The sequence below is a fragment of the Mirounga angustirostris genome, unplaced genomic scaffold, assembly GCF_029215605.1.
Source record: "Mirounga angustirostris isolate CCGP_5_RB_7025 unplaced genomic scaffold, mMirAng1.0.hap1 SCAF_11, whole genome shotgun sequence".
NCBI lineage: Eukaryota > Metazoa > Chordata > Mammalia > Carnivora > Phocidae > Mirounga > Mirounga angustirostris.
This window is the reverse complement of record NW_026991719.1, coordinates 34,918,482-34,940,786: the sequence shown is the minus strand read 5'-3', so window position 1 is coordinate 34,940,786 and position 22,305 is coordinate 34,918,482. Positions and strand designations below refer to the sequence as shown.

Sequence of the window (22,305 nt, the reverse complement as noted above, 5' to 3'; positions counted from 1 at the left end):
AGCACCGTACGCTGCCAAGTGTGTTCCCCAAAGGCTGAGAAAGGAGAGGTGGTGGTGATGTGTGCGGTTACTTCGGATGGTGGATGGTGTGGCATGTGGCCCTTTGACCCCCCCCCCACCTCCCCGCCCGCTGGGAAGTTGCGGGGCACCCCTGTACACTTCGGGTCAGGTGTGTTCCCTCACTCCTGGACATGGAGCACAACCTGCCTTCCGGACTCTGCATTCTGTATGCATTGCCTAGAAAGAGGGCCTCTCTGATTCCCTGTTTGGCTCTTCTTTATTCAACCTCCTGGGATTTTTTTTTTTTTTTTTTTTTAAACAGACTAGACGCTTGAAGAAAAGCTGCCATCCAAGAAGACGACATGCTTTCAGCAACCCCCCTGTATGGGAACGTTCACAGCTGGATGAACAGCGAGAGGGTCCGCATGTGTGGGATCAACGAAGACAGGTGAATGTGCCTGTCTGGCTGAGGCCTGGGGAGCGAAGGGTGGGTGCTGACCCCCCGCCCCCCCCCCCCCCCCGCATGCTCCGGAGCAGAGCCCGTGCTGAAGCCCCCCTCATCTTCTCACCGCCACAGTGGGCCCAAAAGGGGTGGGGGAGAACGATCTCCCGCCTAGCTGGCGGCCCTTGATTTACAGTTTTAACAGGCAACCCGGCTCAGCGAAGCATTGCCGCCCTTTAAAAGATTAGCCCCTAAAGCGGCCTTTCGGTGCACTTTCGTCCTTAATTTATTATTTCATATTTATGAAGGAGAATTAATCCCAGTCTATATGCTGCTTTAACTCTAAATGTCAGGAGTGTGGGCCCAGGTGGATCGGCATTCGATGTGCTTTTAAAACAAATAGTTTGCTCAGTAATAAATGGGGAGATGGCCACCCCTTACTTCATTTAAGCCCCGGGTTTCTCGCTGTCCTCTGCGGCCTCTTGGGCGAGGCCATCGGCTCCCGGTTTCAGTCCCCCGACAGCCCCGCCGGGCCCCCTAATCAGTAATTTTGGAGTGTTGGGTAGTGGCAGCTGAGCAGTAGATGATGGAAGCGGCTCTTCGGGGTATCCGCCGCTGCTTGTCAGCGACCTGATCCTGGGGATTTGGAAGTTGGCACCGAGCGCTTTCTCTATGGTGCTGTCTGATAACGAGTCCCAGGGCGGCCGCAGCAGCGCAGCACAGATGTGCGGCTCGCTCTGCAGCCTGGAGCAGCTGACCTTTGTATCGTGTGCGTGTGTGTCCCCCGTCATTCTGATAAAGGCACTCCAATATGGCTTCATCATCACCATGGAAACCAGTTTTGTAGAACACGGGACCTAACTTTGTTTGGGGAAAAGTTTTGAAAGCCTGCCCTCGTGAGGAGCGCGGAAGTGACTGGTGCAGCTGGCGCCGAGACGCCAGCCTTGTGTCTCCGCTTCGGCCTTTGGCCATCGTCCTCCCTGATGTCTGTCCTCACATAGAGCTTTCGGAGGGCCTGCTAGGACGGCAGAGCTCAGATTGGCCTCTCTAGAGAAAACAACGGCGCAGGATCTTCGTTCCTGCATCGGCCAGCTTGGGGCCCTATCTGGGATTTCCCGTCCCCGTGGCGGCCTGCCTTTCCTCTGTTTTCTCCCAGCCCAGCTGAAGCACCGCTTGGGGACAGCTTTCACTCGGGGCCATTGGGGAGGAACGGTTTGGTGAGGGCGGTTTGAGAAATGGGAGTTATTAGAAACTGGTTTGTTCTGGGGCGATCTGTGAAAGATGGATTAAGTGGGGAATGCTTTCACGAAGTTTGGTGTGTCCTTTTTAAATAGGAAAATTCCTGTAAATGATGGTGACGCTTCAAAGGCCAGACTGGAACTGAGGGAAGAAAATCCCTTGAACCACAACGTGGTAAGAGACTCATGACTTCTGTCTGAACATCAATGGTCTGTAATCCATCGTGCATTAATTTGCATGCCACCAAAGGGCCTTTTGGGGGTGGGGCAGGGGTGTGGCGGGGTGGGGCTGAGTGGGATGCTTCTTCTGCAGGACCTGGCCCTCACCCGAGCTTTCCTTGGCCCCCGCGCTCCTTTTGACACGTTGGCCATTTATGTCCGAGTCCCGTAGCGACTGGTGCCTCCTTTTCTTTGATAAGCCACGCGCCACCTCCATGCTCCCTGGAGCTGGATAAATTTCCAGCCTCCAAGTAGACCTTTAGGGTTTCGTTTTTCAGTAAAATATGAAACAGACAGCAGGGAGAGGAAGTCAAAAGACACAGCCACAGTTTGACCCATGGCCTTCTTTATTGATTTAGAAATGAGACCGCTAAAGTCCTCCTTCCCTGCCATCCCACCAAAGATTGTTTCTTGTTATGTTAAATAAGCATGCTCCCCTACCTCTAGGAAAAACAAACCAACCAACCAACCCAGTGAGCACCACCCCGCCCCCCAACCTAAAGGGCCTGGGAGGTTCAGGTCCAGGTCGTTCAGGTCGGTACCCCATGAGAGTGGTGCTGAGAGTAGCAGAGCTGGTGTCCTCTCTGTTGCGGCAGAGAATTTTTGCTGAGAAGGTGAATTTTCCAGAGTTAATAGATGGCTGAATTTAATGTATGGGCCCCAAGTCTAAAGGGATCAACCTTTTACAGGCTTTCAGGATACTAGTTGAACCGAGGTGAGAAGGCAGGCAGCAAAGGCTTTTGGATAAGTGGGCAGGGGACCGGGGACCCTGTGGAGCCTCTCTTTTTAACCGTTTCTGCTCACATGTTGAGGCTGACGTCACATTGAACTAGTTGGCGGTTTCTCCTCGGGACGGGCCCTGCCACTTTGAGGGAGCGCCGCGAGTAACGCCCATGTTCTTCTTCTGCGAAGGTGGATGCCACTACGGCCCATCGGATCGATGGCCTGGCTGCGCTGAGCATGGACCGCACTGGCCTGATCCGGGAAGGGCTGCGCGTCCCCGGCAACATCGTCTATTCTAGCTTGTGTGGACTGGGCTCGGAGAAAGGTCGGGAGGCTGCCACGAGCACCCTAGGTGGTCTTGGGTTCTCGTCCGAGAGAAATCCAGAAATGCAGTTCAAACCGAACACCCCCGAGACGGTGGAGGCTTCCGCTGTCTCCGGGAAAGCCCCAAATGGCTTCAGTGCTATCTACAAAACACCCCCCGGAATACAAAAAAGTGCTGTACCCACAGCAGAAACACTGGGCTTGGACAGGCCTGCCAGCGACAAACAGAGCCCTCTCAACATCAATGGTGCTAGTTATCTGCGGCTGCCCTGGGTCAATCCTTACATGGAGGGCGCCACGCCAGCCATCTACCCTTTCCTCGACTCGCCAAATAAGTATTCACTGAACATGTACAAGGCCTTGCTACCTCAGCAGTCCTACAGCTTGGCCCAGCCGCTGTATTCTCCAGTGTGCACCAATGGGGAGCGCTTTCTCTACCTGCCGCCGCCTCACTACGTCAGTCCCCACATCCCGTCGTCCCTGGCTTCGCCCATGAGGCTCTCGACCCCTTCAGCCTCCCCGGCCATCCCACCTCTGGTCCACTGCGCCGACAAAAGCCTGCCCTGGAAGATGGGCGTCAGTCCCGGGAACCCCGTCGACTCCCATGCCTATCCCCACATCCAGAACAGTAAACAGCCGAGGGTGCCCTCTGCCAAGGCGGTCACCAGTGGCCTGCCCGGCGACACGGCTCTCCTGCTGCCCCCTTCGCCTCGGCCTTCGCCCCGGGTCCACCTTCCCTCCCAGCCCGCCGCGGACACCTACTCCGAATTTCACAAGCACTACGCCAGGATCTCCACCTCGCCCTCCGTCACCCTGTCGAAGCCATACCTGACGGTCAGCAGTGAGTTCCCCTCGGCCAGGCTCTCCAACGGCAAGTACCCTAAGGGCCCGGAAGGGGCCGAGAGCGCCCCGCCGGTTCCCGGGCACGCCCGGAAAGCGGCGGGCCAAGACAGAAAAGACGGGGGCTCCCCTCCTCTGTTGGAGAAGCAGACGGTCACCAAAGATGTCACCGATAAGCCGCTGGACTTGTCTGCGAAAGTGGTGGACGTGGATGCGGCCAAAGCCGACCACATGAAAAAGATGGCTCCCACGGTCCTGGTTCACAGCCGGGCCGGCAGCGGCCTAGTGCTCTCCGGAAGTGAGATTCCGAAAGAAACACTCTCTCCTCCCGGAAACGGCTGTGCTATCTATAGATCTGAAATCATTAGCACGGCTCCGTCGTCCTGGGTGGTGCCCGGGCCGAGCCCCAACGAAGAGAACAATGGCAAAAGCCTGCCGCTGAAAAACAAGGCCTTGGACTGGGCGATCCCGCAGCCGAGGAGTTCATCGTGTCCCCGCATGGGCGGCACGGACGCCGTGGTCACGAACGTCTCGGGCTCGGGCTCGAGCGCGGGCCGCCCGGCCTCCGCGTCGCCGGCCCCCAATGCCAACGCGGATGGCTGCAAGACCAGCAGGAGCTCCATGGACACCACGCCATCCGTCATTCAGCACGTGGGCCAGCCTCCGGCCACGCCTGCCAAGCACGGCGGCAGCACCAGCAGCAAGGGCGCCAAAGCCAGCAACCCGGAGCCGAGCTTCAAAGCAAACGAGAACGGCCTCCCGCCAAGCTCCATCTTTCTGTCTCCAAACGAGGCGTTTAGGTCCCCACCAATCCCCTACCCCAGGAGTTACCTCCCTTACCCGGCACCCGAGGGCATCGCCATAAGTCCCCTCTCCTTACATGGCAAGGGACCTGTCTACCCTCACCCCGTGTTGCTGCCCAACGGCAGTCTCTTCCCTGGGCACCTTGCCCCAAAGCCCGGACTGCCCTACGGGCTGCCCACGGGCCGGCCGGAGTTTGTGACCTACCAGGACGCGCTGGGGTTGGGCATGGTGCATCCCATGTTGATACCTCACACGCCCATAGAGATCACTAAGGAGGAGAAACCCGAGAGGAGGTCCCGCTCCCACGAGAGACGCTACGAGGACCCAACCCTCCGGAACCGGTTTTCCGAGATGCTGGAGGCCAGCAGCACCAAGCTGCACCCAGAAGTCCCCTCCGACAAGAACCTAAAGCCCAGCCCCAGCTGGAATCAAGGGAAAACTGTCGTCAAGAGCGACAAGCTTGTCTATGTCGACCTGCTCCGGGAGGAGCCAGATGCTAAAGCGGACGCGAACGCGGCCAAGCCGGGCTTCGCGGCCGAGAGCGTGGGCCCGAGCGCCGAGCCCACCAAGCCCCCGGCTGACCCGGCCCTGCAGCCGCACCGCGATTTCGTCGCCCTGAGAGAGGAGTTGGGGCGCATCAGTGATTTCCACGAAGCTTATGCTTTCAAACAGGCCCCGGGCCAGTCAGTCTTCAGCTTAAGCAAGGAGAACGTTCCGGCCGGAACCAACAAGGAGAACCTGGGGCTGCCAGTCTCGACTCCCTTCCTGGAACCAACTCTGGGGAGCGATGGCCCGGCTGTAACTTTTGGTAAAACCCAAGAGGATCCCAAACCGTTTTGTGTGGGCAGTGCCCCACCGAGTGTGGATGTCACCCCCACCTATACCAAAGATGGAGCCGATGAGGCGGAATCCACTGATGGCAAAGTTCTCAAACCGAAGCCATCGAAGCTGGCCAAGAGAATCGCGAATTCCGCTGGTTACGTGGGTGACCGATTCAAATGTGTCACTACCGAACTGTACGCAGATTCCAGCCAGCTCAGCCGGGAGCAGCGCGCCTTGCAGGTGAGCCGCCCCCCCGCCCCCCCCCGCCCCCCCGAGTTTCAGTGACTTTACCAGTTGTCAGTTCTGTTTTGTTAATGTGGAAAGAGGATTGGGGGAGTATGGTAGGGCAGGGCACCGGGCAGATTTGGTTAATGAAGCTTATGGTCACGTAAATATATTGACGTGTGTCCAGTAAGGGGACGTGAGTGGTAGCACCTAGGAGATTCATGTGTCTGGATACTTGCCGTTATTCTGTAGATACTAAGAGAACTCCACGCAGATGCTGCTAAAAGAACTATTAATGATGGCGAAGGATAAGCTAAAGACTGCATGACGTTTACCTATCAGTTGCTTTTGATTTCTCTGCCATTACTGTACGTTAATGAATAATGCCTAGCAGTGCCGCTTAGAATGCCTTATGTGATACTTGGTGGAGGTGTGTAGAAGCCGCATGTCTGTGGGATTCGTGCAATTTTTTTTTTTCCACCAAAAAAAAAAAAAGAGAGAGAGAGAGCTCGCTTAAAGGGATAGAGTTATGTATTTAATTTGCTAGTGAATGATAGATGTTGTATAGGAATTTCCTTAAGATATTTTACTTTTAATTAAAAGATAAATAAAGCCAAATTGTGTTGCAATGTTAAGAAAAAAATTGGTTTATGCTTATAAAAATGGATGAAGTTATCTAAATGATCCATTGAGTGCCCATTTTAATTACATAGATGGAAGGATTACAAGAGGACAGTATTTTATGTCTACCCGCTGCTTACTGTGAGGTCAGTTCTTCAAATTTTTATTACTAGAATCTTACATAAACCTTTTGAGTTAAATTTCATTTCCAAATATACGAAGGGAAGTTTGTGGGCCATGGTCGTCTTTATTCATTGTGCATTTTGTTTTCTTTTCTGTTGTGTTTTTGTTTTGTTTTCTTTGCGTTGTGTTTTTGTTTTGTTTTTACTTACCTTCCAAAGAGACTGTCTCTGTGCCATGGTGTATGCATGGCTTTGCATACACAGCGCATATATATCTATATACGTATGGCTTCACGAGTAAAGACTGTGTGATTACTTACGTTTAGCTACTCTTACGTTTTTATCTATTACGTTTTAAAATATCTCAGTTGTATCATAAATTGTGGTTGGTTTTGGGCAAACTTTTCTTTGAAACTACTTTCCTTTAAGGTAAGGCAAATGAAATAGCTTTTATGGTAAGGTGTTGTGTTTTTTTTTTTTTCCCGTCTCCATTCTCTTTCTAGCGTGCAATGATGCGCTTCTCAGAGCTGGAGATGAAAGAGCGAGAAGGTGGCCACCCAACAGCCAAAGACTCCGAGGTGTGCAAATTCAGCCCCGCCGACTGGGACAGGTTGAAAGGAAATCAGGACAAAAAGCCAAAGTCGGTCGCCCTGGAAGAGGCCATTGCCGACCAGAATGACAATGAGAGATGTAAGTAAACCCAGGCAGCTCATGTGTGGTGAGCAGGGGGGGCCGCCGGTCCCAGAGCTCGGGGAGGGGGTGGCAAGCGGTTCACCGCTGTGGCCCTAGGGCCCATGGGCAGCCCAGAGAAACAGGCCGCTCTCGCCGGCCGAGTGGGGAAGGGCCGAGCGTCCGTTCGAACGTGGTGGCATCCCGGGATGAGGCAGCCGTGAAAGATGATTTCCTGGGATACCGCTCTTCTTCCAGAGAAACACCGGTCCTGTCGTCAGTAACGGTCTGATACGATTTAAGCAGGAGAATGGCAGCAGGAGACAGAAATGTGGCCATGTGCACTGCGTTCTGTTTTGTAGCGGGTACAGATAGGGTGCCCTGCCCTGCCCTTCTTTTTTGGTGCCAGTGGAATGATACTTCCAGCCAGAGGCACCTGCCCACCCACCACAGTGACAGTCTCCCGTGGAACGGAGAGTACTCGTATTCTCCCTCCAAAGGCACAGGTGTTGTTAAAATGGCACGGAGGCTGATGAGGGCACCCTAGAGATGAGATCATTATTTTCGGTGGCGGGTTTGTTGGTCGTGGTTAGATGTTGACAGCACCATCCAGGGGCGTGGTATAAACGAGAGGGGGTTTTTCGCACCAGACGGGGGTTTGTATTCTGTTGGGGAGGCAAAATGGAGAGAAAGCTAGTGCTTTTCTCAAGTCACTCTTCGGGCCCAGCAGCTGGTCCCCCACTGTGGTGTGGACTGTGGGATTTGCTCGCGAGACATCCTGGTCGATAAAGGTGTGTGGGTGGCAAGCGGAGAAGGTCTTTTTCTGCGTTTCTTAAATGTGCACGCTCGGGGACCTGAAGCCGCTCTAGACCTTGGAAACCTCACTGGTGATGGTGAATTTGGGCGTCTGGCTGGATGTCAAGGAGACAGTGGGTGAGGAATCCTCCTGACACAGGACAGTCAGGGATGGGAGGTGCATTTGTGAGCTCTGTGCTATTGGACGTCATGGGTTTGGTGTTCATTGGCGCCTGATGGAGTTTGGGAGAATCTGTGGTCCTGGCTTCTCGCTGCCTAGGGCACAGACCCCTCCTCCCTCCGTGTCCCCTGCCCCCCCCGCCAGCCTTGGGGTCAGACAAGGGCCTGTGGCCAGGTTTCTGGGTAAGCCACGCCAGGACCAATTTGTTTTACTTTAGTCTTGAAAGAAGGGAGTTTTTGTTGCTAGTCAGTGGAGGGGACTCTGATGTACCTAGAGTAAAGATTTCCTGTCTTCCACCTCAGGGGGATTGATAGGGGGACATGGAGGGTCCAAGCCGCTCTTGCGTAAAGCAGCAACGAACGCTTTCTTCCTTGCTCATGCTCGCTGTGGGCAGCCCCTTTTTTCTGACTTGCCCATAGTGCCAGCTCTTGGGGAAGCCTCTGAGAGAGACCTGGTCGACGTGGGCAAAGCCAAGTTAACGGGTAGGTGCCTCTCTGAGGAGAGGGAATGGGTAAGGTAGGCTGGAGGGAAGGGAGCATGAAGTTAGCCAGCCTTGAGTCTTCTTGCCCTTTGGGTTTCCAGTAACATGGCCAGACCCAAGGTAGCTGCTCTTCGTCCATCTCACTCAGTCTGGTCAATGGAGAGCAGAGCCCAGATGACTCAGAAAGGCCTCCTTTCTCCCCTCCCCTGAGTCCCTTCAGGCTCAGACCAATGGGCTCTTTTCCTGGAGGACCCAGGACACGGCCCAGCAAGGCATAGGTCATCACCAAGGGCAGGAGAAGGATTGGGGAAAGTGGGGGTGGGGGCTCACTTTTGAAGATGGGGGCAATGAAGGAGGTGGGTCACCACCCGCAGTCTTCTGGGGGCTTGTGGTTTGTGGTTGGTCAAGAGGGGTAACCTAGAGGAACAGTTGTCCTTGCTGTCACCTCCTCATCTAGGGGACAGCAGGTGCTGGATCCACTCGGCTGCAAATTAATGGGTCTTCTTGTCCTTTTGGCCCTCGTGGAGTCTTGAGCCCACGTGGGCTCGGGCCCTGCTCCACATTGGTTCTCTCCTCACAGGGGTCCATGTGGCCGAGAGCCAAGCTGTGAGCACATGGGAGCTGGGGTGGGGGTGGGGGTAGGCAGGGGCTGTGAAGAGGATACAGGATGCCTTCCAGATGCCTTCCCTCTTCCAGGGCAGCCCTCCCCTCCTGCAGACTCCAGGAGCTTCCTAAGATGGCGGGTGCTTCCTGCATGGCCTCGGGCTGCCCAGACATGGGTGCTCCTTGTTGGGAGGGGCTGGCCTGAGAAGAGCGAATGAAGTCGAAAGCACAATAGTCAGGGTTTTCATCTGCTCTTTATGGTAGTCGGGGTGGCCAGATTCAGTTTTTATTTTAGAAGTCCAACGAATGCCTTAGGAGGCTTCTTGGACTTGGAAGTTTATCCAAAGAGGAACCATCAGTGGCATTTTGAAGGTGGGGAGGGACAAGGAGACATCGGTCCCTTCCCCCATGAACCAGGAGTGATGGTCTCCCTTGGCAGCCACTTGGCTGGGGCAGACCCAGGACCTACTCCGTGGCAGTGCCTGGGCAGGACCTGGAAGAAGCCTCAGTCAAAGGACTTCAGGAAACTTCTCTCTGGCCAAGCAGCTGCATGTTTGTAAACCACGTTGAGTTTGGAACCAGAGGTTCCCCTGTGCCCCTTTTGTAGAGGGCATGAGTTTCCACAAGGTTAGCCTTTGCTAAAGGCGCTATAGTTACGTGCAGAGGAGGGAATTTCCATCATGGGGAACCCTCCCGCCTTGTTTAGGGCTCACGGGGGGAGGGGGAGGCCGGAGGGGGGCTGGCCCCCTGCAGCGGGGAGGGTGCTTTGCTGCCCTGCTGAGGCATAAACATTGCTGTGGTGATGTTTCTGTGAGGTGGCACTATGGCACGACCATGACCGTGGGATGGAGGCATTGTGAGTCATGGGACCACGCTGCAGGGAGCAAGTGTTAAGCCCCGAACAACACAGGCACATTCACATCTGCTTACATCAAGTGACCGAGAGCACATGCCTTCCCACTTCGTAGAAGGGCTGAAAGTAGCAGCCATGGTAGATCTGGTGGTTAGGACCCTTGTGTGTCTAGCTCTCTGCCTCCTCTGCTTTTAAGGGTAACCCCGGGAGCTGTGGCTAGAACAGCTTCATCGCTGAGCCCTGGATCAGGTGTGTGACAACAGAGTCGCTTAGCCGGTGGCCATGTGTCTCTTAGGCAGTCACGGTGGGTGCTCTTGAGGATTCTGACCGGGGCGGGCCTTCACTGAGTCAAATTGGGATCTTTGCCCTGAGACGCTCGGGAGTTGTGGGAAGGATGGGGAGGCACCTAGCGTGGGGAAAGATCCTCTTGCAAAACAGGGAAGAAGGCAGCTCAACTATGTTGTGTGGGCAGGTGATTTCACTGACCCGTGACTTTAGCGGCGGAAGGGTTCCTGGTACTGAGCCACAGACATCACATCGTGGGGTCCCTGGGGACGCGGCAGGTGGCAGGAGGGCTCCGTCTGGAAGGTCAGGCCCAGGAGCGCCCTCCCCTGCTGAGCGGGACCGGCGGGCACCTGTGTGGGTCTCTGCTCCCTATCTTGGTGGGTGAGGAGGGGATACCCTCTGCCCTCGGGCAGCTTTTACTGGATGAGGAGACCGAAGGGAAGGGCTCTTGTCTTTCTGTTGGGGTGCTGTGGTGCAGCGAGGGGACGCAGCGAAAGGCCAGGCAGGCGGGCTCGAAATGAACCGCACGGTCTGACGTTTGCAGCCAGGGTGAAGACGCACGGAAAGCCTTCTCCCGGAGCAAGACGTGCCTCTTAATTTAATTTTTAATTTTTTAAGATTTTATTTATTTATTTGACAGAGAGAGACACAGCGAGAGAGGGAACACAAGCAGGGGGAGTGGGAGAGGGAGAAGCAGGCTTCCAGCGGAGCAGGGAGCCCGATGCGGGGCTCGATCCCAGGAATCTGGGATCATGACGTGAGCCGAAGGCAGAAGCTTAACAACTGAGCCACCCAGGCGCAGTTAAAGTGTAAAATGTGGAAGTGGAATATCGGGGTGGAGAAAGGTGTAAATGGATCAGGGCGCATCTCAGGTGTGGGCAGAGATAGCCAGAGCCCCACGCCGGCTAAGCTGCTGCCTGATTGTGACCCTAGAAGGCATCCATCACCTCCCGGTTACCCCTGCTTTCAAATCACCTGCTTTGGATCCTCTTTCCTACCTGAGGGGGAGGGGACGGCGCATACACTGCATTAACTTTAAAATTGCACACGGTGGTTCTTAATATTTGTACACGGACCCCCAGTGCCTCCCACGGGGGTTTCTGGGAAGGCCGACCAGAGACGCCAAATGGTGTTAACTAGGAGGGCTCACATCTTAAAATTGCATGCAGTGGGGCTAACATTCAAGCTAGTCTGACAGCCTTGGCGTCCGTCTGTCCGTTGAAGTGATTTCCCCAGCCTTTCCCTTCGCTGGGCTCGGCTTGTGTTTACGAAGCCCACCCCCGGGAGGCAGCTTGCAGTAATCGTCCCGCTTTACAGCTGAAGGGGGCCGAGCTGTAAAGGAGCGCTGTTACTGCCAGCGCAGTTAAGAGGGTCACAGAGCAGTCACGGCTTGCCCCCTGTGCCTGCCCTGGCCCACCGCGGGCCGGCGGGCATCCTGGCTGCCCCTGAGCTTTGTGTCGGGACGCAGCCGTGACAGAACACCCACATGGTTGGGTCCTTCCACCCTTGAGAGCACAGGCTAGCCAAGGCCAGGGAGAAATCCCACCCCCGCCCCCAGACACACACCCAACTGACCACCACTAAATGGGGGTGATGCCCCCCCCAAGAAAAAGCCGGTCAGGGAACCAGCTATGCCGGTCAGGAGCGGGAGTGATACTTGAACTGGCCAGGAGGGTGGTGGTGGTGGTGGGGAAACGGAGGAGGAATAGGGTCGGCATATGAAGAGTGTGTTTCTGACTCCGTCTCGAGATGGACTCGCACAGTTCTGCTCAGAGTTACCCAGATACCCGGCTCCCGCTCTTTACCGTCACAGGGATGCCTGTGGCGTTAACTTGTGTATTAGAAGGAAGGTGACCCGAACCATCGATGGGCCATTTCTTGGGCTAGAACAACAGCAGCGCGTGATGTCGAGCTGAGGCGATTAAGGAAAGGTCCCGAATCGATGCTAGATAGAGCGGGAGGAGCCCACGTGGCTTAGGGAGCCCTGGAGCGGGCAGCTCTGCAAGGGCCCACCTAGCACAACGAGACACACCTGACACCGTAGGGGGCGGAGCCTGGTGTTGTGGAATGTCCTCGGATGCTTGTGCGTGAAGGAAGGCATGAAAGGAGTGCCAGGTGGGGTAACTGGTGTCCCCATGCGTGTGCACGGTGTCACCGAGGTGTTGGGGGGCTAACGTGTGCTTTTTTTCCCCCTCCCCGGATGTGAGACACAGGGGGATGCGTGGTAATCAGGTTGAGTTCGAAATTGCCCTCGACCCTTGTGTGCACGCCAGGAAGCCTCTCCTTTGGCTTTTCCGTGCTCTTCCCGTCGCCCTTGGTCCCCCAGCTTCTCTGCCTGCCAACACACCCCGCCCCAGCCCTCTTTCTTCACTATCTCCCGGTTGACCCAAGGGGACATGGATGCGGTCCCTTCCGCAGATGACATGTAGGAGCTATTCTCTTTATTACATGGCCTTCCTTTTATTTCAAAATAACGCCCTCAGCAAATGTTTCCCGAGCGATTTCTTGGTCAGCCCTGGCTTGGTTGGCTCTTGCCGCAGGGTCACCTGCCCCCTGTGGGAAAGGGCCCCGGAAGAGACCTAAGTGTCATCGAACTGGTGGCGATGCCTCATGTTCCGATTTCTCCTCATGCCCCAACTACAAAAAGGTAGAAGGAGAAAGTTGAGCTTCGTAGGCGTCTCCACTTTCTGCTTTACTTGCTGATGTTCTTCAGCTGCCCTTCCTCTGGGACCTTCTGTCTCGGCGGGCCTTGTGCTTCCAACGTGTGAGGCCCCCGGTCTTCCAGAGAAGGGTCTGTTGGTGGCAGATTACCGTGGGCACAGAGGTCCTGCCTTCTCACAGTGACCTTTGGGCCTTCATTCCTTGTACTACTGTCTCCCCCCCCGCCCGCCCGCCCCCCAGGCGAATACAGTGCTGGCAACAAACACGACCCTTTTGAGGCTCCAGAGGACAAAGATCTTCCTGTGGAGAAATACTTCATGGACAGGCAACCCATGAGCGAGCCACCCGCTGACCAGGCGGCCGTGGACATGCCACACAGCTCCCCGCTCCGGCTGGACAGAAAGCGCAAAGTCTCAGGTGACAGCAACCACACTGAGACCACTGTGGAAGAGCTGCCGGAGGACCCTCTCCTGAAGGCCAAGCGGAGACGGGTCTCCAAAGGTGAGCTCGGCCGGCTTCGGTGGCCAGCGCATGCGGCCGGAGGTGGCCAGACCCGAGCTGTGCTGCCCACCCTAGCCGCGGGGACGCCCAGGGGGAGTCCCTCGTGCGGAGCAGGGGAGGTCCCCCGTTCCTGCCCTGGAGCCCCGGGGAAGCCGCTCACGCCTCCCCTGTCCCCAAAGCCAGATGCAGGAGCTCGAGCCCAAAGATGGCCAAAGATGAATAAGTCCCCTCCCGAGAGACTTGGTGACCGGCTCAAGCAGAGGCAGGGACCACTCACTCCCCCTCCCCTCCCCCACCCCTATTAGCGATGCGTAAGACAATTTGTTCTCCCCCCCCCAGGGGGCTTTTTGATTAATTTGTAGTTATTTCTCCATTAGATGACTGGCCTGAGAGGGAAATGACAAACAGTTCCTCTAACCACTTAGAAGACCCACATTATAGTGAGCTGACCAACCTGAAGGTGTGCATTGAATTAACAGGGCTCCATCCTAAAAAGCAACGGCACTTGCTGCATCTTAGAGAACGCTGGGAACAGCAGGTGTCGGCCGCAGAGAGCAAAGCTGGCCGCCAGGGCAGGAAGGAAGTGACCCAGGCGGTTCAGCCTGAGGTCACCGCCCAGGGCACTAACAGCCCCGAAGAGAAACCTGGCAGAAAAAGGGCTGAGGCCAAAGGCAACCGAAGCTGGTCGGAGGAGTCCCTCAAATCCAATGACAATGACCAAGGTATGCAGAGGCCACCCCACTCCTGGAGGGCGGGTCACCCACCTTCCGTGGGGAAGGGCCCCGGGAGGAGCCGAGCACCAGAGAAATGGACGGACCAGGATGTGGCAGGCAGGGGGTGCTTTCCTTTGAGGTCCTTCCAGCCTCTGCCCTGCCCTGGGGAATGTACAGTGAGGGGCTCAGCAGGGAGCTTGTCTTCCTGGCTCCGGCTCACCCTGGGGCCCGGGGCTGGGCAGGAAGGGGATGTCTGGGCGACCCCGCGGGGCTGGCCAGCGCCCTGGTCCAGCCTGAGCCTGTGTCCGCTCCCTCGGGTCCTGAGCACCCACTCCCCACCTCCACCCACCCACCCACCCCGTGGATGGAGGTGGGAGATGTGGAAGGGCTGACTCCTGCCCTCCTGTCCCGGTCCTTTGAGGAAACTTGGGGCCGTTTGGCGTTTTGTGGGTTAACCTATTTGCCGGTTTGAATGTGGGATAATTAAAATATTAATGCTTTGGAAACATAATTGGTATATCTTTAAAAACTGAAGCCGCTCCAGTGATCAGTGCTAACAATGGGCTTTTCTTTCCGCACCGGCTACAACTGTGTAACGCCCGCTTCTTCTCGCCCTCCCTCCTTCCCGCCCGCCACCCCCTCCGGATTTAGGCTTGCCTGTGTTCTCCGGCTCTCCGCCCATGAAGAGCCTTTCATCCACCAATGCAAGCGGCAAAAAGCAGACTCAGCCAAGCTGCACGCCAGCCTCGAGGCCGCCTGCCAAACAGCAGAAAATTAAAGAAAGCCAGAAGACAGATGTGCCGTGCACAGACGAAGAAGAGGATTGCCAGGCGGCCTCCCTGCTGCAGAAATACACCGACAGCAGCGAGAAACCATCCGGGAAGAGACTGTGCAAAACCAAGCATCTGATCCCTCAGGAGCCCAGGCAGGGCTTGTCGCTGACGGGAGACTACTATGTGGAGAACACGGACGGCAAGGTACCTTTTGCCCCCCTGCTCCCCGCTGGGCCTGTGGGACACCACACCCCGTCTGCCTGCAGCCTCTTCGCTTCTGGGGACAGAGCTTCCCTTTACCCACGTGCCTCCCCCAGATGTCACTCTCGGGCCCCCCCCCCCCCCCGCAATCCCCAGGGTGGCGATGAAGTTTCAAACTAGTAAGAATGAAACCCCTTTCCCCCCTCGCCCAGGGCCCCTCCGCACCACCCCCTCTTCTCCCCCAAAACAAAAGCAAAGGGAAAAGTTCCTTCCTCCGCTCAGGGCTGTCACTCGGGGAGGAGGGCCAGAGAAGCCGGTGTGGGAAGCCGGGCTTAACCGTGCGCGCCGCCCGGTTTTGTGATAGGTGACCGTCCGGAGGTTCCGGAAGCGGCCCGAGCCCAGCTCCGACTACGATCTGTCACCAGCCAAGCAGGACCAGAAGCCCTTCGACCGTTTGCAACAATTGCTGCCGGCTTCCCAGTCCTCACAGCTGCCACGCTCAAGCTCCCCTCCAGAGACCACCCAGTCGCGCCCGATGCCTCCAGAAGCCCGGAGACTCATCGTCAATAAGAACGCAGGCGAGACCCTTCTGCAGCGGGCCGCCAGGCTCGGCTATGAGGTGAGGGGCTTTGCGGGGGCCTGGCTCCTCGGGGCTGGGGGGGGTGGAGGCGCCCCATCCGGCGGGGGTCCGGGCAGGGACTCAGAGCGCAGCCCCCCTCCTTATCCGGGGCTGGGCTGGGTGTTCCAGCAGGATGTTTGTGTTCGCCCCACTCGCGCTCCCCGCTCCCAGCTCTTGGCTGGCTTGTTCAGTCGCCATGTGAAAAGAAAGGCCTCTCTGATGTTCACTTCGTGTTCAGGCAGGTAGGCTGCTTCGGCATCCTCCAGTCTCGCTCACTTATCTCTGATATAAAATCTGACATAACCCAGGGCTTGGCGACTGGGGGAATTTTAATGAGCCCTTTTGGATTCTGATTAGCAAGGGGGAGAGAAGTTATTAGCTCTATTTTGGGTTGCTTGTGCTGTTTCTCGGGCAAAGCGGTGCCCCTGTTGGGAGCGGGCGGGAGATGTCTGGGTAGGGCTTGGGCTTGGGGGGCAGACCCGAAGAGTCTTTTTTTCTGAGAGGGCTGGGCCATGGAGGGGGGGAGCCTGAGGGCTGCGGAGGAGAGGAGAGGAGGGCCTCCGGCTGTGCCTAACAGTCACCGCCCCCTCCCCCACCCTGCTCCTCTCCCAGACCGGCTCTCGCTGGAGTTGCCCTCTGAGAGATAGATTACCCCCTCTGCCCTGCGCCGCTCCCCCACCACACTTGTCAGATGAAATTGTGAGGTAATAGCCCACGGGGCAGAGGCATTTTTTATGCTGGCATCAGCCCTCTGGGAGTTGAATGGTGGAAATGAAAGGGGGCTCAGCAGGCTGAGTATGGAGGTGTGGACGAGGGCTGCCGGGGCAGGGCCTGTGCTGGCCTGAGGGCTCACGGGATTGGCCCGGGGTCCCGGCCCCCACACCCTGGCCAGCTGTGTGGGGGAGCCCTTCCTGGTGTGACCGCCTTGACCCCCAGGTGCCGCCCCCCCCCCCCCCCCCGCCCGCCATTATCTCCCTCCCCGGGCATGACTGGATAGGAAGTTCGGAGCAGTAGCGATTTCTTAGTTTGGGGGTAGTTTCGGTGGTCGGTTAAATGTGCTATTGCTTGTACCAACGTGCCTCTTCTGGAGATCTCTGGATTGCCTGGAGAGAACTCTCTGGAATGATTTTTAGTTAGGGGGGGTGAAATCCACATGGCAGCCAGTTGGCCTCCCGTGAGCTGAGAGCTGCAGCACCTAGGATGACGGGGCGGATACCGTACCCGCTGCTGAGCTAGACCCTGCGTGCCCAGCGATCGCTCCTTCGCTCGTGATTGGTCGTGGTTGAGAAGAGGGGCCTGGGCTCCTGGCAAACACTGGAGGAGAGGCGGGAGAGCAGGAGGGCGGGGCTCCCTGCTTCGCCTCTGATCTTGGCATTTCCAACAGTTGATCCATTTGGCACCGGAGACCTCAGGAGACGCTTGTTGGTCCTTTAAGGAAGTTTCCATTTTGGTTTTTGTGGATTTGTGGAACCGGTGGGTCTGAGGCCTGGACCAAGGACCACTTACTCGATCCGTGAATTTTTAAGCTACGTACCAGGCCTTTGATGGCACCTGAAGCCTTGGACATGTTTATGTCAGGACAGCTGGGGGGGCGGGGGGCGGGTTCCCTTCACGCCTGAAGTTCAGTATGTAAGTTGCATAATTGCCAGGTTTGACGGCGAACATTTAACTAGTGACTTTTAACTCCCGACTTTCTAGAATTTCGTTGGGCAGAATTTTAAATTGTTGGGATGATGGTCAGTTAGATTCGCAGTCTAAAGATTTGAAGTCTAAATCTTTGAAAGTTGAAGGGCAATTTGTTTAACCCCGGAAAGGCATGTTTTACGAAAGAACTGATTTGGGAGGGTCTTCCAGAAGTTAGTCTTTACCACTGTGATTTTCTGCTTAGCTAGAGATACTGTGTGTCATAAAAAGGCTGTCCGAGCTTTGTGTTGTGGTTATCTGGTCCTTAAGGTTCAGAAACACCCTCTGTGTTAAATAGACCACCTGCGTGGCTGGAGACACTCGAAGCTTTCCCTCCCGATAAAAAGGCTTCTGTTTCTTAGGCTAAAACGCCAGTGTGCAACCACATGCTTGTGCGTTTAGTGGTGATGGTTAAATTTTCTATGAATTGAATAAATCATGTTTTTAAAAAAGTTAATGAGGCATTTAATTAATTAACAATGTCGGGTTTATGGCCTTTATGGTTACATTTTGCGGTTAATGGCATTCGGCTTATAGCCGCTTAACAGAGAATTGTCCAATGAAAACAGTTTAATTTTGTTTGGAAATGGGTGGGCTGCCCTTCAAACACTCCCACTTCTAGTGTGGAGAAGAAGCCACGAACTGTGGTGGGTAGACAGATGTGCCCAGCCCCTTCGCCAGTGTCTCTGTGGCTGACAGCAGTGGCCGGTCTAGAGGGCGCTGCCCCCTTCCCCCCGGCCCTCAGCGAGGAGGGTGTACTTGGCCAGCCCGCTTGACCCTAACAGACTGGGCCTCGCAGGATGCTCATTGCAGCTGGATTGGTCCCTCTCACAGGGGCCCCCTTGGGCCTTCTGAATCTTCCCCGCAGACCGGCTGCCGGAAGACTTGAGCTGTAGGTCTAGGACTCAATGTTCATTGAACTTGGGGCTCAACCTCTCTGGACCTCAGTGTCCCCAAGTGTGGAATGAGAACAGTACCACCTTCCCTTCCTGCTGTGCCGCAGGTTACTGTGGGGTAACAGGCGACATCCTCATCTGGGGAAACTGAGAAGTGCTATGAACAGCACAGGGCAGTTAGGGCGGCCCCGTGGGCGGCCGGGGCCTGCTGCCTTTCTTGCCGCCCTCCAGGAAAGGAGAGTCAACTCACCCACCAGCTTGGCTGTCCTTTCCTTTCGAGGTACCCTCAAAGCAGCCCGGTAGCGACGCAGGCTTCCGGGTGAAGGCCGTAATTGTCAGAGCAAATAAACCCTGGGTTTATTTGGGACCCCAGGCAGGCCGCCGGGGCCCGGGGAAATTGATCTGCGCCCGGCAGTCGGTGGCGCTCAGACCTGCTCCCAGAGCCACGTGACGAGGCCTCTCCCTGGCTGGGGCACACAACTCATTAGCTTGCAGCCGTCCACTCGAGTCTGGCTAGTGAGGGCCTGCGAAAAGAGCAGCAGCTTCATGTGGTATCCTGGATACCAGGGCTCGGGGCAGGTGGCCTGGGAGCCCGGAGGATTGTGGGCTTTCTGGCAGGTTGGGCTCCGAACGAAGAAACGCATCTGTGGTGTGGGCATGCCTTCCTTCTTCCGCCTCCTGTTTTGGAGGGGAGCTGCCGCGGTGACCTGAGGCAACAGAACACCAGTGGCCGGGCTTACCAGCATGCAACATTAGGTTCACAGGGTGAGCATATGGAACATTCTAGTCAGCTCCCAACTAACTGGTCACTTTTGATTGATGGGGCCCAGGAAGGGCCCAGGAGGTTTGCAGAGCCCACCTTACATCTGCGGGTGGCTGGAATGACCCCTGTTTGGGGTTTAACAGATGAGTTATTTCAAAGTTGTCACAGGGAGGCCTGCTCTGACCCCGTCCACCTCCCCCTCTGCAAGTAGACCGCGTGTAGGCCAGCCCCGCCTACCCCCAGCTCTGGGAACCTGACAGCTCTCTGCTGGGCATGACTGGTGGGAAAACAGTGTCATGTGTTTTTTGGTGGCAAATGCTGTTCTGTGTGTTTGAAAACTTTCTTAATCAAGGTAATAAAACATTGAATAAATTACTGCTCTGCTTACCGGGAGCGGTTCATATTAATATTTTAACACGCCAAAGAAGTCAGATTAATAACAGTGACTCTAATGCAAACCGTTGACACAGAATACCTTCTGAGACGGTGGGGGGAACGGTGAACTTGTTTTATTTAGTTCTCGAGATGTGTAGGTTGCAGCGTGTGGTTTTTCGGATCCCTGTCATTAACTTAAGTAACTATGAAAATATTATATATTGATTCTGTTCCCAGGGGGGTGGCGCGAGGTCAAACAGAGGGTGAGGTTATCTGAAGCACTTGGTGTCCTTTCTCGATGTTCGATGTGGTGCAAAGAGAGTGCCTGTCTTGTACGCTACTTACCCTGTAAGCAGGAGCGTGGGAGGACCCGGCTAACCTAACCCACCATCCCTCCCCTCTCTACGTGAAGGAATGTTCTCGGCTGATTTAATCTCTGTGCATCGGTCATCCACGCTTTTATCTGGACTTGTGTTTCTCTCCACTACCACCTACTGAATGGACCCGTTGACTCCATCACACGTGCTCTTGCCACTTCACCAGCACGCCAGCCTCCCCCCCAGCCCCCCCCCCCCACCGCCGGCCCACGCTGCTCGTGGGCTCTGGGCCCCGGGGGTGCATGCCCTCTGAGAGCAGGCACTGCCAGGCTATGGCGAGGTCGCCCTTGCAGGGCTCCTGGTGCAGTGGTCTGATGGCATGCCCCCCCCACAGGAGGTGGTCTTGTACTGCCTGGAGAACAAGATTTGTGACGTGAACCATCGAGATAACGCGGGTTACTGCGCCCTGCATGAGGCTTGTGCGAGGGGCTGGCTCAACATCGTGCGGCACCTGCTCGAATACGGCGCAGACGTCAACTGCAGTGCCCAGGACGGAACCAGGTCAGTGACGGTGGTTCTCGGGGCACGCGGAAAACCCCAGAAGGAAAAGTGGAGAGTGATAACCTAAGCACATTGATGGTGGAGTCTTCTAGAATGGAATCGAACAGACCTTTCTGGCAAACGTAGATGGAACTTTAAAAATTACTAAGGCTCCCCCGGACAGAAGGCCCTGAAGATGTCGGAGCCTGTGTGAATAACTGAGAGTGTTGCTTTTTAACCCCTGCACCCTTGGTCAGCATCTAGGAAATGGGCGTATTTAAAATACATGTGAATTGATAGTCTCAGGAATACAGACAGAGGGCCAACGGCCACTGGCTCCGTAGGAGCTGCCGTGTCCACCCACATCCCTGGGCCTGTCCCTTACCCTGTCCTTGACCTCGGGTCAGAGGCCCAGGTCGGAGTCAGCCCAGGCGTCTTTCCTGGTTGTGTGTGGGATGCAGCCGGGAGGCGGGGCATAGGGCTTTCCTGACAGGCATACAATTAGCCAGACCGCAAGGTATTTGGTGTCTCATGGTTTCCAAATAGCATTCCCTCAGGATGGGACTGCGGGCAGTCTTCTGACCCCAGTGGACACGGGCCGGAGAACTCTGTACCCTCCTGAGACCTCACCCCAGGGACTCTGCTCCTGGGCCAGAGGCGTGATTGTTCATCTCTAAGCTTGCTGACGTGCGGCTTTCTGGAGAGGCTCTGCTTTTTTTGTACCTAGTTTCTTTTTTAAAAAGGAGTAGGATTTTATTTATTTTTAACGGTAGAACAATTGCTTGATCTTTTGGCTTCCACAATGGTGTGGTTCTCTCCCGCCACCGTTTATGGCCCCCCCCCGCCATAAATTCTTTTTTCCCCCAGTCTGTGTCACTACTTAAGTTCATTGAAAACGGTTTCTTTTTAGCTTGAGTTCCTCCTTGGGGCCTGGATTAAAATCGATTTGCATTTGAGAATTGGGCTTGAAATAGTCCCTTGCACCTACCTTGGAAAGGGTTACGTGTAGACCTAACAGTAGAGTGAGTCGTGGCTTGACCTCAGGCCCCTCGCCGTGCCTCCGTTTCCCTATCCGGATCGGCAGTGGCACACCTCGTTGGGGAGGGGTGTGCCTGGGAGGCTTGGCGCGCGCACATCCGGTTTCCCCCGACGTCAGAGGCTGGCACAGGCTTAATCCTGCGACGGGTCTCTCCTAGACCTCTTCATGATGCCGTTGAGAACGATCACCTGGAAATTGTCCGCTTGCTCCTCTCCTATGGTGCTGACCCCACTTTGGCTACGTACTCAGGTAGAACCATCATGAAAATGACCCACAGCGAACTTATGGAAAAGTTCTTAACAGGTACGACAAAGTTCAAGAAACAGTCTTAGGCCAGCCATTCAGATGGTTTCTTCACACACTTCTGTGCGGGGACTACCCCTCCCTCACGGGGCCCACCCTTCTTCGCCCCCAGTGACGCTTGCTGGGGAAAGTTAGTCTATCAAAGAACGGATACATAATTCAGAGCAGAGATACGTGCTGTCTTGTGAGGGCTGAGAAAATTCTTAGCTTGCCAGTCTAGCCTTTTTGGTGGGCCAGGGGCAGTAAGGGTGGTCCGTCTGTCTGGAAGGCAGGTGGACGGGTATGTAGGTCCGGTCCCATGTGGCTGAGAACAGGGAACTGGAAGCGCGCCCAGCTGTGGGGTAGACAGGAAGTGACATGCCCGCCCTCACAGGGACATGCCCCTACGGCGGTCAGCGTTTCATCCCCCCCAGCGGGCTTTATCTTGTTTTTCTCTCTCCAGATTATTTAAACGACCTACAGGGTCGAAGTGACGAAGACTCCAATGGCTCTTGGGAGTTCTATGGCAGCTCTGTGTGTGGTGAGCAGTTGTCCTTTTTTGTTCAGTGGCAAGTGAATGAGTTACAGAACATTTCTCTCTGGTGTGGGTGAGGGGTGGCGGGCAGTGGGTGCCGTAAGCAGGGCTGAGTTGGGCAAGAATTTTTAAAGAGTCCTCTCTTGACGATAGTTGACCT

At 55.7% G+C, this 22,305-nt stretch overlaps 1 protein-coding gene across 15 annotated transcripts in view; it reads left to right on the top strand.

Moving 5' to 3' along the window:
• BCOR (BCL6 corepressor) overlaps positions 1 to 22,305 on the top strand; it is an 86,025-nt gene that overhangs the window by 58,538 nt on the left and 5,182 nt on the right. For 9 of the 15 annotated variants that reach the window (XM_064573924.1, XM_064573926.1, XM_064573925.1 and 6 more), the window contains exons 2-13: positions 323 to 448; positions 1,777 to 1,855; positions 2,812 to 5,652; positions 6,351 to 6,404; positions 6,884 to 7,070; positions 13,149 to 13,409; positions 13,787 to 14,131; positions 14,774 to 15,099; positions 15,461 to 15,715; positions 20,144 to 20,310; positions 21,486 to 21,631; positions 22,074 to 22,151. In XM_064573924.1, the coding sequence (XP_064429994.1) occupies positions 363 to 448; positions 1,777 to 1,855; positions 2,812 to 5,652; positions 6,351 to 6,404; positions 6,884 to 7,070; positions 13,149 to 13,409; positions 13,787 to 14,131; positions 14,774 to 15,099; positions 15,461 to 15,715; positions 20,144 to 20,310; positions 21,486 to 21,631; positions 22,074 to 22,151 (4,825 nt within the window). In that variant the 5' untranslated portion in view covers positions 323 to 362. Of the gene's footprint in view, positions 1 to 322; positions 488 to 1,776; positions 1,856 to 2,811; positions 5,653 to 6,350; positions 6,405 to 6,883; positions 7,071 to 13,148; positions 13,410 to 13,786; positions 14,132 to 14,773; positions 15,100 to 15,460; positions 15,716 to 20,143; positions 20,311 to 21,485; positions 21,632 to 22,073; positions 22,152 to 22,305 lie in introns of those variants that run through there. The other 6 variants (XM_064573930.1, XM_045876346.3, XM_064573929.1 and 3 more) reach the window with 4 other exon arrangements.